Source organism: Oncorhynchus tshawytscha, linkage group LG32, assembly GCF_018296145.1.
Source record: "Oncorhynchus tshawytscha isolate Ot180627B linkage group LG32, Otsh_v2.0, whole genome shotgun sequence".
In the NCBI taxonomy this organism is placed as follows: Eukaryota; Metazoa; Chordata; class Actinopteri; order Salmoniformes; family Salmonidae; genus Oncorhynchus; species Oncorhynchus tshawytscha.
In genome coordinates this window covers 5,012,272-5,025,099 of record NC_056460.1, presented here as the reverse complement: position 1 = coordinate 5,025,099, position 12,828 = coordinate 5,012,272, and the positions used below count along the sequence as shown (strand labels likewise).

Genomic DNA, 12,828 nt, shown 5'->3' with positions numbered 1-12,828 from the left:
TGTGGTAAATTCAATTGATTAGATGTGATTTGGAAAGGCACACACTTGTCTATGCAAGGTCCCACAGTTGACAGTGCATGTCAGAGCAAAAACTAAGCCATGAGGTCGAAGGAATTGTCTGTAGAGCTCCAAGACAGGATTGTGTCGATGTACAGATCTGGGGAAGGGTACCAAAAAAATGTCTGCAGCCTTGAAGGTCACCAAGAACACAGTGGTCTCCATCATTCTTAAATAGAAGAAGTTTTGAACCACCAAGACTCTTCCTAGAGCTGGCCGTCCAGCCAAACTGAGCAATGGGGGGAGAAGGGCCTTGGTCAGGGAGGTGACCAAGAACCCGATGGTCACTCTGACCGAGCTCCAGAGTTCCTCTGTGGAGATGGAAGAACCTTCCAGACGGACAACCATCTCTGCAGCACTCCACCAATCAGGCCTTTATGGTAGAGTGGTCAGATGGAAGCAACTCCTCAGTAAAAGGCACATGACAGCCCACTTAGAGTTTCCCAAAAGGCAACTAAAGGACTCTCAGACCATAAGAAACAAGATTCTCTGGTCTGATGAAACCAAAATGTTACTCTTTGGCCTGAATGCCAAGTGTCACATCTGGAGGAAACCTGGCACCATCCCTGTGGTGAAGTATGGTTGTGGCTGCATCATGCTGTGGGGATGTTTTTCAGCGGCAGGGACTGGGAGACAAGTCAGGGTCAAGGGAAAGATGAACGGAGCAAATTACAGGGAAATCCTTGATGAAAACCTGCTCCAGAGCTCTCAGGACTTCAGATTGGGGCGAAGGTTCACCTTCCAACAGGACAACAACCCTAAGAACACAGCCAAGACAACGCAGAATGTCCATGAGTGGCCCAGCCAGAGCCCGGACTTGAACCCGATCAAACATCTCTGGAGAGACCTAAAAATAGTTATGCAGTAACGCTCCCCATCCAACCTGACACAGCTTGAGAAGATCTGCAGAGAAGAATGGGAGGAACTTGCCAAATACAAGTGTCACGCCCTGACCTTAGTATTTTTTGTTTTCTTTATTATTTTGGTTAGGTCAGGGTGTGACATGGGTGATATGTGTGTTTTTGTCTTATTCTAGGGTGTTTGTACTATCTAGGGGTTTTTGTAGATTTATGGGGTTGTTTTCATCTAGGTGTTTATGTTGGTCTATGGTTGCCTAGATTGGTTCTCAATTAGAGGCAGGTGTTTATCGTTGTCTCTGATTGGGAACCATATTTAGGCAGCCATCTTCTTTGGGTATTTTGTGGGTTATTGTCTATGTTATGTTGCACGTTAGCACATTGTTTATATAGCGGTCACGTTCATCTTATTTGGTTTTATTGTTTTTGTTCTTCGTGTTCTTCATTAATAAAGAAGAATGTATTCTAACCACGCTGCGCTTTGGTCTACTCCATATGACGATCGTGACAGAATAACCCACCAACAATGGACCAAGCAGCGTTGTAACGGACAGCAGCAGCAATCAAAGGACTTCTGGACTTGGGAGGAGATTCTGGACGGTAAATGACCCTGGGCACAGCCAGGGGAATATCGCCGTCCCAAAGCAGAGCTGGAGGCAGCGGAAGCAGAGAGGCACCGGTATGAGGAGGCAGCACGGCGGCGCGGCTGGAAGCCCGAGTGGCAGCCCCAAAAATGTATTGGGGGAGGGCACACAGGGAGTGTGGCGAAGTCAGGTAGGAGACCTGCGCCAGCTCCCCGTGCTTACCGTGGAGAGAGAGGGCGTTGTACCGGGCAGGCACCGTGTTATGTGGTGGAGCGCACGGTGTCCCCGTTGCGTGTGCATAGCCTGGTGCGGTACATTCCAGCTCCTCGTATTGGCCGGGCTAGAGTGGGCATCGAGCCAGGTGCCATGAAGCAGGCTCTACGCATCTGGTCTCCAGTGCGTCTCTTCGGGCTGGCATACATGGCACCAGCCTTACGCATGGTGTCCCCGGTTCGCCTGCACAGCCCAGTGCGGGCTATTCCACCTCGCCGCACTGGCCTGGCTACGGGGAGCATTCAACCAGGTAAGGTTGGGCAGGCTCAGTGCTCCAGATCTCCAGTGCGCCTTCTCGGTCTGGTCTATCCGGTGCCATCTCCACGCACCAGCCCTCCGGTGGCAGCCCCCCGCACCGGGCTTCCTGTGCGTCGCCAGAGCCCAGTTCTCCCTGTTCCTCCTCCCCGCACTCGCCCTGAGGTGCGTGTCCTCGGCCCAGTACCACCAGTACCGGCCTACAGTGTGCCTTGTCTGTCCTGAGCCGCCAGAGTCTCCCGTCTGTCCTGAGCCGCCAGAGTGTCCCGTCTGTCCTGAGCCGCCAGAGTCTCCCGTCTGTCCTGAGCCGTCAGAGCCGCCAGTCTGTCCTGAGCCGCCAGAGTCTCCCGTCTGTCCTGAGCCGCTAGAGTCTCCCGTCTGTCCTGAGCCGCCAGAGTCTCCCGTCTGTCCTGAGCCGTCAGAGCCGCCAGTCTGTCCTGAGCCGCCAGAGTCTCCCGTTTGGCCTGAGCCGCCAGAGTCTCCCGTCTGTCCTGAGCCACCAGAGTCTCCCGTCTGTCCTGAGCCGCCAGTGTCTCCAGTCTGTCCTGAGCCGCCAGAGTCTCCCGTCTGTCCTGAGCCACCAGAGTCTCCCGTCTGTCCTGAGCCGCCAGTGTCTCCCGTCTGTCCTGAGCCGCCAGAGTCTCCCGTCTGTCCTGAGCTGTCAGAGCCGCCAGTCTGTCCTGAGCTGTCAGTCAGCCAGGAGCTGCCAGCGCCTTCAGCCAGCCAGGACCTGCCAGAGCTGTCAGCCAGCCAGGAGCTACCCTTCAGTCCTGAGCTACCTCTCAGTCCTGAGCTACCCCTCAGTCTGGAGCTGCCCCTCAGTCCAGTGGGGCCCTTTAGTAGGGTTGCCAGTCCTAGGTTGGCGACAAGGGTCGCCGTTCCTAGGAGGCCACAAAAGCGGACTAAGACTATGGTGGAGTGGGGTCCACGTCCAGCACCCGAACCGCCACTGTGAAAGAGGCCAACCCGGACCCTCCCCTTTAGATTAGGTTTTGCGGCCGGAATCTTGCACATCTGTGTGGGAGGGGTACTGTCACACCCTGAACTTAGTATTCTTTGTTTTCTTTATTATTTTGGTTAGGTCAGGGTGTGACATGGGGCGATATGTGTGTTTTTGTCTTATTCTAGGGTGTTTATACTGTCTAGGTGTTTTTGTAGATTTATGGGGTTGTTTTCATCGAGGTGTTTATGTTGGTCTATGGTTGCCTAGATTGGTTCTCAATTAGAGGCAGGTGTTTATCGTTGTCTCTGATTGGGAACCATATTTAGGCAGCCATCTTCTTTGGGTATTTCGTGGGTTATTGTCTATGTTATGTTGCACGTTAGCACATTGTTTATATAGCGGTCACGTTCATCTTATTCGTTTTGTTGTTTTTGTTTAAGTGTTCTTCGTGTTGTTCATTAATAAAGAAGAATGTATTCTAAACACGCTGCGCTTTGGTCCGCTTCATACGACGATCGTGACAACAAGTGTGCCAAGCTTGTAGCTTCATACCCCAAAAGACTCGAAGCTGTAATCCCTGCCAAAGGTGCTTCAACAAAGTACTGAGTAAAGGGTCTGAATACTTATGTAAATGTTATATTTCAGTTTTTTATTTTGTATACATTTGCAAAAATGTAGTCATTATGGGGTATTGTGTGTAGATTGATGAGGATTTAAAAAAAAAAATTCATCCATTTTAAAATATGACTGTAACGTAACAAAATGTGGAAAAAGTCAAGGGGTCTGAATACTTTCCCAATGCACTGTATATCATAGCAGCCCTTACTAATGTTACCATTGAATTGCTGTAGAACCATTTTTGGTGTACCAGTATTACCTCAATAGATGTTCCATGTTTCTTTGTTAGGACTGGCACCATTGAAAATGGCCAATGGCCACAAAAACCACTGTATGTATATAATGAACACAAGTCAGGAAACAACATTTCCTATAAGTGAAATGCACTGCAATTTTACATCTCGGCATTGCTTTGTAGGTGTGTAGGCTAGGAAACATTAAATAATAGTTCCAAGAAAAGAAGCTCTCTCTCACTGCTCTTGCAGAGTATCACTTATTTATTGAATGCCGACATTTCAAGCTTCACAACCATCAACAGAGATCTTAACCAGTATTTCCTAGAACATCATCATGTCAGTCTTGGAAGGGTGACCTGACTCTGACCCACCCTATTCCCCGTGTCTCACAGCAGTGGTTTGATCAAGCTCTAGCTTAATGGAACTTGGGGCATACTCTGGCTATGACGCTGCAACTACTGCTGTACTGTGTTCATGGGAGGGAGAGAGGGATAGAGAGAGGGATAGAGAAAGGGAGGGAGTTAAAAGGAGATGGAGAACGAGAGGAAGGGAGAGGCCTAAGACAGACGGGGAGGCCTCTGCAAAAGAGAGGGCGAGTTGGACAGAGAGAAACACAGCCTTATCCTGGTAATGAGGAAAGTCGGTCAACAAAGCCACCCGCAAAAATCCTATCCCTCTCTCCCTCTACTACAGTCGTCTGTTAATGTTTGCCTTTTCAATTGTTTGCACAGTGATCTCCAATGGGAATACGCTTCACAGCACAAGCCTCTGAGTTCTTGTTACACTCTTCAATTGGACAGTAGTACTGTTTTCGTGTTTTAGGTACAATAGCTTTAGGCGATCTCAATTTTACAGACATCTTCACCAACTAGGTTTCAAAATGTGTATTTTTGTGGCATTACACCTGTAGCCTGGTCTCAGATCTCTTTGTGCTGTCATGCCATAGCACTAGAAGCGTGGCCATAGCACTAGAAGCACGGCCATAGCACTAGAAGCGCGGCCATAGCACTAGAGCGCGGCCATAGCACAGCACTAGAAACACGGCCATAGCACTAGAAACACAGCCTTAGCACTAGAAGCACGGCCATAGCACTAGAAACACAGCCTTAGCACTAGAAACACGGCCATAGCACTAGAAACACAGCCTTAGCACTAGAAACACGGCCATAGCACTAGAAACACAGCCTTAGCACTAGAAACACGGCCATAGCACTAGCACTTAGCACTAGAAACACGGCCATAGCACTAGAAACACAGCCTTAGCACTAGAAACACAGCCTTAGCACTAGAAACACAGCCTTAGCACTAGAAACACGGCCATAGCACTAGAAACACAGCCTAGCACTAGAAGCACGGCCATAGCACTAGAAACACAGCCTTAGCACTAGAAGCACGGCCATAGCACTAGAAACACAGCCTTAGCACTAGAAACACGGCCATAGCACTAGAAACACAGCCTTAGCACTAGAAACACAAGCACGGCCATAGCACTAGAAACACAGCCTTAGCACTAGAAGCACGGCCATAGCACTAGAAGCGCGGCCTTAGCACTAGAAACACGGCCATAGCACTAGAAACACAGCCTTAGCACTAGAAACACGGCCATAGCACTAGAAACACAGCCTTAGCACTAGAAGCACGGCCATAGCACTAGAAGCACAAAATGTTGACTACATATTAATTTAAAATGTAAATATCTCTTTTTAAAGTCATCCCCTCCCCACCTTACTCGACTTTCCCTAAATAAGTCTATTTAACACAGGTATGTTCTTAGAATTTCGATATCGCTAACAGAATTTGTGTTATTAGCAATTTTAAGAGGACATGTCATTTTTTTTCCAGGAGCATCAAATCCTCTTACAGAGTCACACGAAGGTAAGATGTTTTGATTTCTATATAGCATCAGAAAGAGCAGATTCCAGTTTCCAAAACAATAACCTTTGAAAATAAGTCTCAAAATGTAAGAGATTAGCTCTATTTCAAAATATCCCTTTTCCAAGAATAACCACTGTTCCATGCACTACACATATGAGCATGTGGTAGCAGATAGCCTACAGTAAACTAATTAAAATGCTATTGTGTTCTTTGAAATATATATATTTTTTTTATTCTAATGTTACCCAATACCTTCATAAACACAACCAAATAGCATATATGATAGCATATATGAAATGTATCTATTACACTGTTTGAATGTTGCAGTCAAAATGAATGCTCATTGGCTGAGAGTGGGGTCCCTCGAGGCCCTGCTTTTCTAGTGATAGGAGTTGGCTACAGAGCACAAACAGTTCTGGGATTAGACTGCTATACCTCTTTTTCCCTACTGATTTGGGAGCAATATAAAATTATATCAACTAGAAAATATTGACAGTGTCCACAGAAAGGCATTCACAGCGGGCATAGCTGCCTCACTGCCTCACTGCTTGACACTTATGGGGCCAGCTAAGCTCCTGGAGGAAAAGGAAGAGAGGATAGATCGAGAGACTGAAAGAGAATGGGGACAGGTGGAGAATTTTGTTTCAGGCCTCGGCTGAGTTGAATTTATAAGCTCCTAAGTGACTCCTGACAACATCAGCACAGTGGGAATCTGCTTAAGAGCCTGTCAGCAGGGTAGAAGAAGAAGAAGAAGAAGAAGAAGAAGAAGAAGAAGAAGAAGAAGAAGAAGAAGAAGAAGAAGAAGAAGAAGAAGAAGAAGAAGGAGAAGAAGGAGAAGGAGAAGAAGGAGAAGAAGAAGAAGAACTGACGATAATTAAACTTACATCTCGGATTCACTTCAAACACCACCCTGGGAGCATTAAGCCTTTCCACTACAGCTCAATGAATTTAGGAGAGACAGAGAAAGACAGACAGACAGACAGACAGAGAGAGAGAAAGACAGACAGACAGACAGACAGACAGAGACAGAGAGACAGACAGAGAGAAAGACAGACAGACAGACAGACAGACAGACAGACAGACAGACAGACAGACAGACAGACAGACAGACAGACAGACAGACAGACAGACAGACAGACAGACAGACAGACAGACAGACAGACAGACAGACAGACAGACAGACAGACAGACAGACAGACAGAGAGGTAAAAGAGAGAGAGCCACAACCACTTTAAAATAAACCATCTTCAGCATCTGTCGTAGGTAGTAGTATTTCTTCAGAGGTCAACAGATGCTTGCTTTGTAACTACCTTGTGGGGGAATGTGGAAAACAAGCTGAGAGAACAGGACAACACACAGATGTGTTCTTCAGCCTTGACAGTGTTGATTGCTGGTTTGTCAAACATGAAACCCTTGGAGTTTCCTTTATCTCATCTCAAATGTAGTTTTTTTTTGTTTCTAACGATTGCCTGTCCTTGATACTCATCTTTATGACAGGATAAAAGCATACGATTTGAGATTTTATATTGACCGAAGACAACACTGGATCACTTTCAATGCAAATCGGCATACTTTATACAGGTACAGGCCAAGACAAAGACTGGTTGGTATACTTCAGTCTGCCTCAGGCTGACAGGATGTCAGAAGGAGGCAGAGATCTTTGAGAAATGGGGGTAACAAATCAAATTCAGCCCATCTGATATTTGAGAAATGGGCAGGTGTAGAAGCATGGTGGCTAGGAAAACTCCCTAGAAAGGCCAAAACCTAGGAAGTAGAGAGGAACCAACAGAATGACACTGAGACTCTGACTTTTCCACTTTAAAAGTATGCCAAACAGAAACCATTGATTGCAAAGTTAAACAAACCATACAACTTTAGGACTTTCCACAGAAAATGTGATAAAAACACATTTACTTTGAAAACAGTGCAGAGTAACATAATGTCGTTAACATTTTCCTCCGTTTATTATGTGGCCACATTTTCCGCCAAAAAATGTTAAATAATGTATCTAATCCGAATGAATATCCAAAGATCTCTGCAGAAAGAATGGGGTGTCAGCTATGATAATGCACCTCGAGCTTGAAAAAAATCTATTTTGGTTATTGACTTTCAGTAAGTGAAATGGATTAACACCCGGTAACAAAATGATGGTAGCAGAGTGACATCGTATGTCCCTCCCTGATCTGTACTATACAGAGATGCATGGTGATGTATCCTGAATAGGTACAAAAAGGTAGAACAATGATATATGCTCCTTTGCAGGTTTGGGTATTATTCTACACACTAACTATTACTATAATGAGCTCAGCCCCCAAATAATACCAAATTTGGTTGGTCCGAACCGGACCAAAACAGTGCCAATCACTATGTTTCACAAGTTTGGACATCACAGTACAGCACAGTAGAGTACAGTACAGTACAGTAGAGTTCAGTACAGTACAGTACAATGCAGTAAATTATACTGTACTTTACTCTAGTGTGCTCTACTGTACTGTAATAAACCCTTCTCTACTGTACAGTACAATATGGTACTTGATTGTACTGACCAATACTATACTGCACTTTTTTTAAATGGAGCCAATTTGTTTTCTGCACTTTTATTTCCATGACTGATCAAAACTGGTTTTCTCATGGCTCTCGCTTGTCTCTCTGCAGCAGACATATGGTGAGCAATATGTTTGGAACATCGAATCGCAATAAAATCACAGTATGGAATTGCAATACATATATAATTGTGAAAATCGCAATACACATTGTATTGGCACCTAAGTATCATGATAATATCATATCGTGAGGTCCCTGGTAATTCTCAGCCCTAGGTATCAATAAGAGCTGGAAGGGGTGACATTAACTGGAGAGAGTGTAAGTTGTCCAGACTGTTTTCACACTCCTGGTTTAACCATGAGACAGAAGGAGAAAGAAAACAGTTATGAGCTGAACATAACAGTGGAAGGAAGGACAGTAGCAGGTAACCCAAAGGTGATTTGTGACTACTATGAATTTCCATTGTAGCCAATTCAGTTGCAGTTTCTGTTCTTGATTTGGTGACAGAATAACTTGCTTTAATCACTTAATAAATCATAAACCAAATTGTTATTCATAAAACCACTATAAATAATTAGTAGGTCTACCTTTACTTGTTACTTCTGTGAACATTCATTATCCTCACTCACTAGGAAGAGAAATTAGAACATTTCTTAAAGATATGTGGGGTTTTGGTAACAGAATGACAAGACTAGACTATATTTCTTAAACTTACTGGAGGCAAACCATTATGGCAAAACTAAATATAAATTATATTAGTTGGCAGGGGTCTTTACTTCAACATCATTGTCTTTTTATATATTTCTAATAGTTTTCTAATAGTTTCTGCTAGATGTTTTTTAAGACCCCTTTTCCATCTGTTTAACCAGAAATCAAAGCCTTTGCTTATTCCTAATGTAGAGACATTTATATATGCCTTCATTTCTCAAAAGTATTGGCTCTTAGCTTTCATTTGACACCCAATTTGATGTGCTCCTATGAACTTCTCATGTTAGTGCTCATGGGTCTTTTACATGGAAATGCCCAAATGTAGTTTACGAAGTAGACCAGACAGTGGTAACCTAGCCTGGTCCTAGATGCGTTTACGCGATCTAGAATAAAATAGAATAACATTTAGCAGAAATATAAATACAAGGAAGGCAGTCAAACTAATTTACAGTAAAATAATTACATGTGTACAGGGGAAAATATTTGTTTCTAGTGTTTGATTTAATGTCCATAGTTAGTATGGATATTGGAATATAGTCCCAGTCAAAGTTCACCCAGAGCTGTGCCACCCAGGTCCACACTGAAGCTAATTTCTTCGCCAAACGGCCATAGTCCTATCTCCGAAAGCAGGTTCCATGCAGCCCAAAGCTGAGGCTTTCGTCACACTGGTATGAGCAAACATTTGTAACATGTTAATATTTTGTGGAAATGATTAATTCCGAGCCACAAAATGCAAAAATTGCTTTGTTTTTTTGCCCACAAATGCCAAACGGTTATACACTGAAACCCAATGAGGGACTGTGTCTTCCTCCCAAATGGGACCCTATTCCCTATATAGTTCACTACTTTTGACCAGGGTCCATATGGCTCTGGTCAAAAGTAATACACTATAAAGGGAATATTTTGCCATTTGGGACTCATACAATGACTCAGAGATTCATCCCGGCATCTGAACAAAGCTTTGCCGGGCACCCAGATGTTTATCAGCCAGGGCCCTTGGCTTTATGAGATAGTGCCTAGCGTCGCGCCAGTAGTGGCATTACTACCATCCAAGAGACCACAATGTAATAACCTCTTTGCATATGCCAATGGGATACGATTAAGAATGCAAATTGCACTTCAAACTATCTCTCCCTATCAAACACACCAACGAGCCTCATTGCTAGGCACGTAATAAACATGTTAATGTTCTGTTAGGCCACGATAAAGCCTACCGCCTAGGCTCTTTCGATGTGCTTGTCTGGCTCCATTCCAAATGGCACCCTATTCCTTATATAATCCACTACTTTTGACCAGGGCCTTGATATGCAGCCTCTGTCACTGCCCAAACTGAGGAGATATACTGAGGAGATATACTGAGGAGATATCGTTCCAAAGCTAAGTAGGAGATTGATATACCAATAAAAGTGTAGCGAATTAAACCATATCGGAAGTCTCCACTTCCACCTTCCTTGTGTCAATAAAAAATGATAGACAATCCGTTACCAGAGGGTACTGGTGATAATCCGTTAACAGGCAGGCTATTAAAAGAGCAGCGGAGGTAACCGTAACAACGTGCTACTGTTAAACACATGAGAGGGTGTGATGTCATATGTTATGCCATGGTGGGAAATTGTTTCCCCTTGATTGGACTCTTATTGATAATCCTTTAATGGACAATCTATCAAAAGAGGTAGGGAGACAAACATGTTACCATGCTACTGTTGAACACAGGCGAGGTGTGTGATGTATAAAAGAAGAAGAGAGAGTGTGTTCCCTCTTGATTGGACTTTTTCTTAAATGACCAAATGACCATCAAGGCAAAGTACACAAAAATCTATTTTATTTTATTATCCCTTATTTTACGAGGTAGGTTGACTAAGAATACATTATCATATTACAGCAACAGCTTGGGGAAGGGATATCCAATATCCAGGATTGAGAATATTTGGGCCAGGTTTATAGACACAGATTAGGTCTAGTCTTGGACTAAAAAGCCCTTTCAATTGAAAATCTCCATTTAGAATGCTTTTTACTCCAGGACTAGGCCACACATATTTAAAATGAATGTTTAATTTATTTAGACTGTGGGTCCTTAAGAAATGCCAGGACGGACACAAAGGTACTGGTCCACAGTTTGCACAAGAGTGTGTGTTTTCGGTTGATTGGACGAGTGACAGCACTGTCTGTGTCTTCACAGGGAGCAGCGAAGGTCTAATACGTCCAGATAAGCAGTGCTCAACCAGTACTCACTCTGTATTCAAATGGTTACATTTCTCTTACAGCTCTCTCTGGAGATGGACCTGATGCAGCATGATGTGTGATTTGGAATCCTGAGCAAACTCTCCAGTATTTCTCATAAAGGATCCTAGACCACAAATCTACATATAGAATACCATGGGGTTTAAAGTCTATTTCAGCATGTGGATAAACATATGTGTTCATACTTATGTAGATAACCATGTTTAATACTTATTTATGAGGATAATATTATGTTGTGACTGTGAATGTGGGTACATCAGAGCATCTCTGTCATCCTCTTTGGTGAAACAACGTTAGCCTTGGGTGAGAAATGGGATATGGTTCTTCACAGTGACATTCATCCAAATAATACATATCTTAAGCCCCAGTTCATAGCGTTTGTCTAAATGTGGTTAAGCAAAGACACCCACGGATACATTGCTTCCGGGGACAGTCTCTAAATTGATGATGAACGCTGATAACCTGCGTATTATTTGTCTCATTATTATTGAGACAAAATAGATTTCAAGCCGCCAAACTGTCGGGGACACGAATGTAAAATCAAATTACGGGGTAACGAAGTTAAATAGCGTGCTTCGTTCGGTTGAGAACTCCCAAGTCTTGTGTTTTGATAGACATGAGCTACTGTACACAGCTCCACACACGTTCTATAGTCTATATTCTTTAATCTTTCATTTGTATTTTGTATGCTTTCTAAAGAACATTTCTTGACTCTGGCATAATATATTTGACACAAACCTAAATTGTCATTATTGGAAATCAGTCCATAAATAATCAAGAAGCTTTAAGATTCTCAGAACTGCGGCTGGATCATTGGCCCATCTGCCAATCCTAGTCCAAAAAGTTTATTGAAGACTGTCACTTTGCCCAATAAATGTATGAGAGATAGGAAACACTGACTTTTTTATTTTGATATGGTCACTTTCTTTTTCCAAGCCAAGCATCTAAGGAACGTAAGACAATGAGCAATGCTATGTCTACACCCACCTTTCTTCCAGACTCATATTTTGTTGTTGACCACCGGGCCCGGTTTTCCCCGGGGGTCCCCGTAGCATCCTCTTCGTCTCCTAGCAGCCCCGCGGAAGCTGTATCTGAATCCTCCCCCTCCTCCACATCCATCGTCTTGAGACGCTTATTAGGTGCTCTCTCGTATTCCCCTTCCTCGTATTCCTCAATGAGAGACATTGTTGATGAATACAATTATTTGTTGGTTTTAGATGAATTCACCACCTGAGAAATTAATCACAAAAAAAAGCAGTCCAGAAAGTTGCATGCATGTGGCTCTACGATAAAATGTCGACCAAGCGAACTAGAATTCTGACAGCTGTGCGCAATTGACGGCAATGTCACCCCCCAATACGCCCCCTTGTGCGTGCGTCTTCACTCTTTTGTTCACATTGCAGATTTCTTTCCATTGGACAACCTTTGCTTCTCTTCTGAACACAGTCGTTGATTGGCTATGGGGGTTATGCGTAAAAGCGAAGATACGATAGAAGCTTCTGTATCGCGAGCCACAGTCTGTACTCTACGTGCATACCATCAAAGAGTGGGTCACTAGGCCCAATTAAAAGGGAAACAATGAAGCAAATGTATCCCATGACAACTTTACATTTAGTCATTTAGTAGATGCAGCAATT

The 12,828-nt window shown here is 43.9% G+C and overlaps 1 protein-coding gene across 1 annotated transcript in view; it reads right to left on the bottom strand.

Moving 5' to 3' along the window:
- LOC112230128 (heterogeneous nuclear ribonucleoprotein L-like) overlaps positions 1-12,526 on the bottom strand; it is a 63,816-nt gene extending 51,290 nt beyond the window's left edge. Inside the window, exon 1 of the mRNA XM_042310933.1 lies at positions 12,179-12,526. Within this exon, the coding sequence (XP_042166867.1) occupies positions 12,179-12,376 (198 nt within the window). The 5' untranslated portion in view covers positions 12,377-12,526. The remainder of the gene's footprint in view (positions 1-12,178) is intronic.
- Positions 12,527-12,828: the final 302 nt, after the last annotated feature.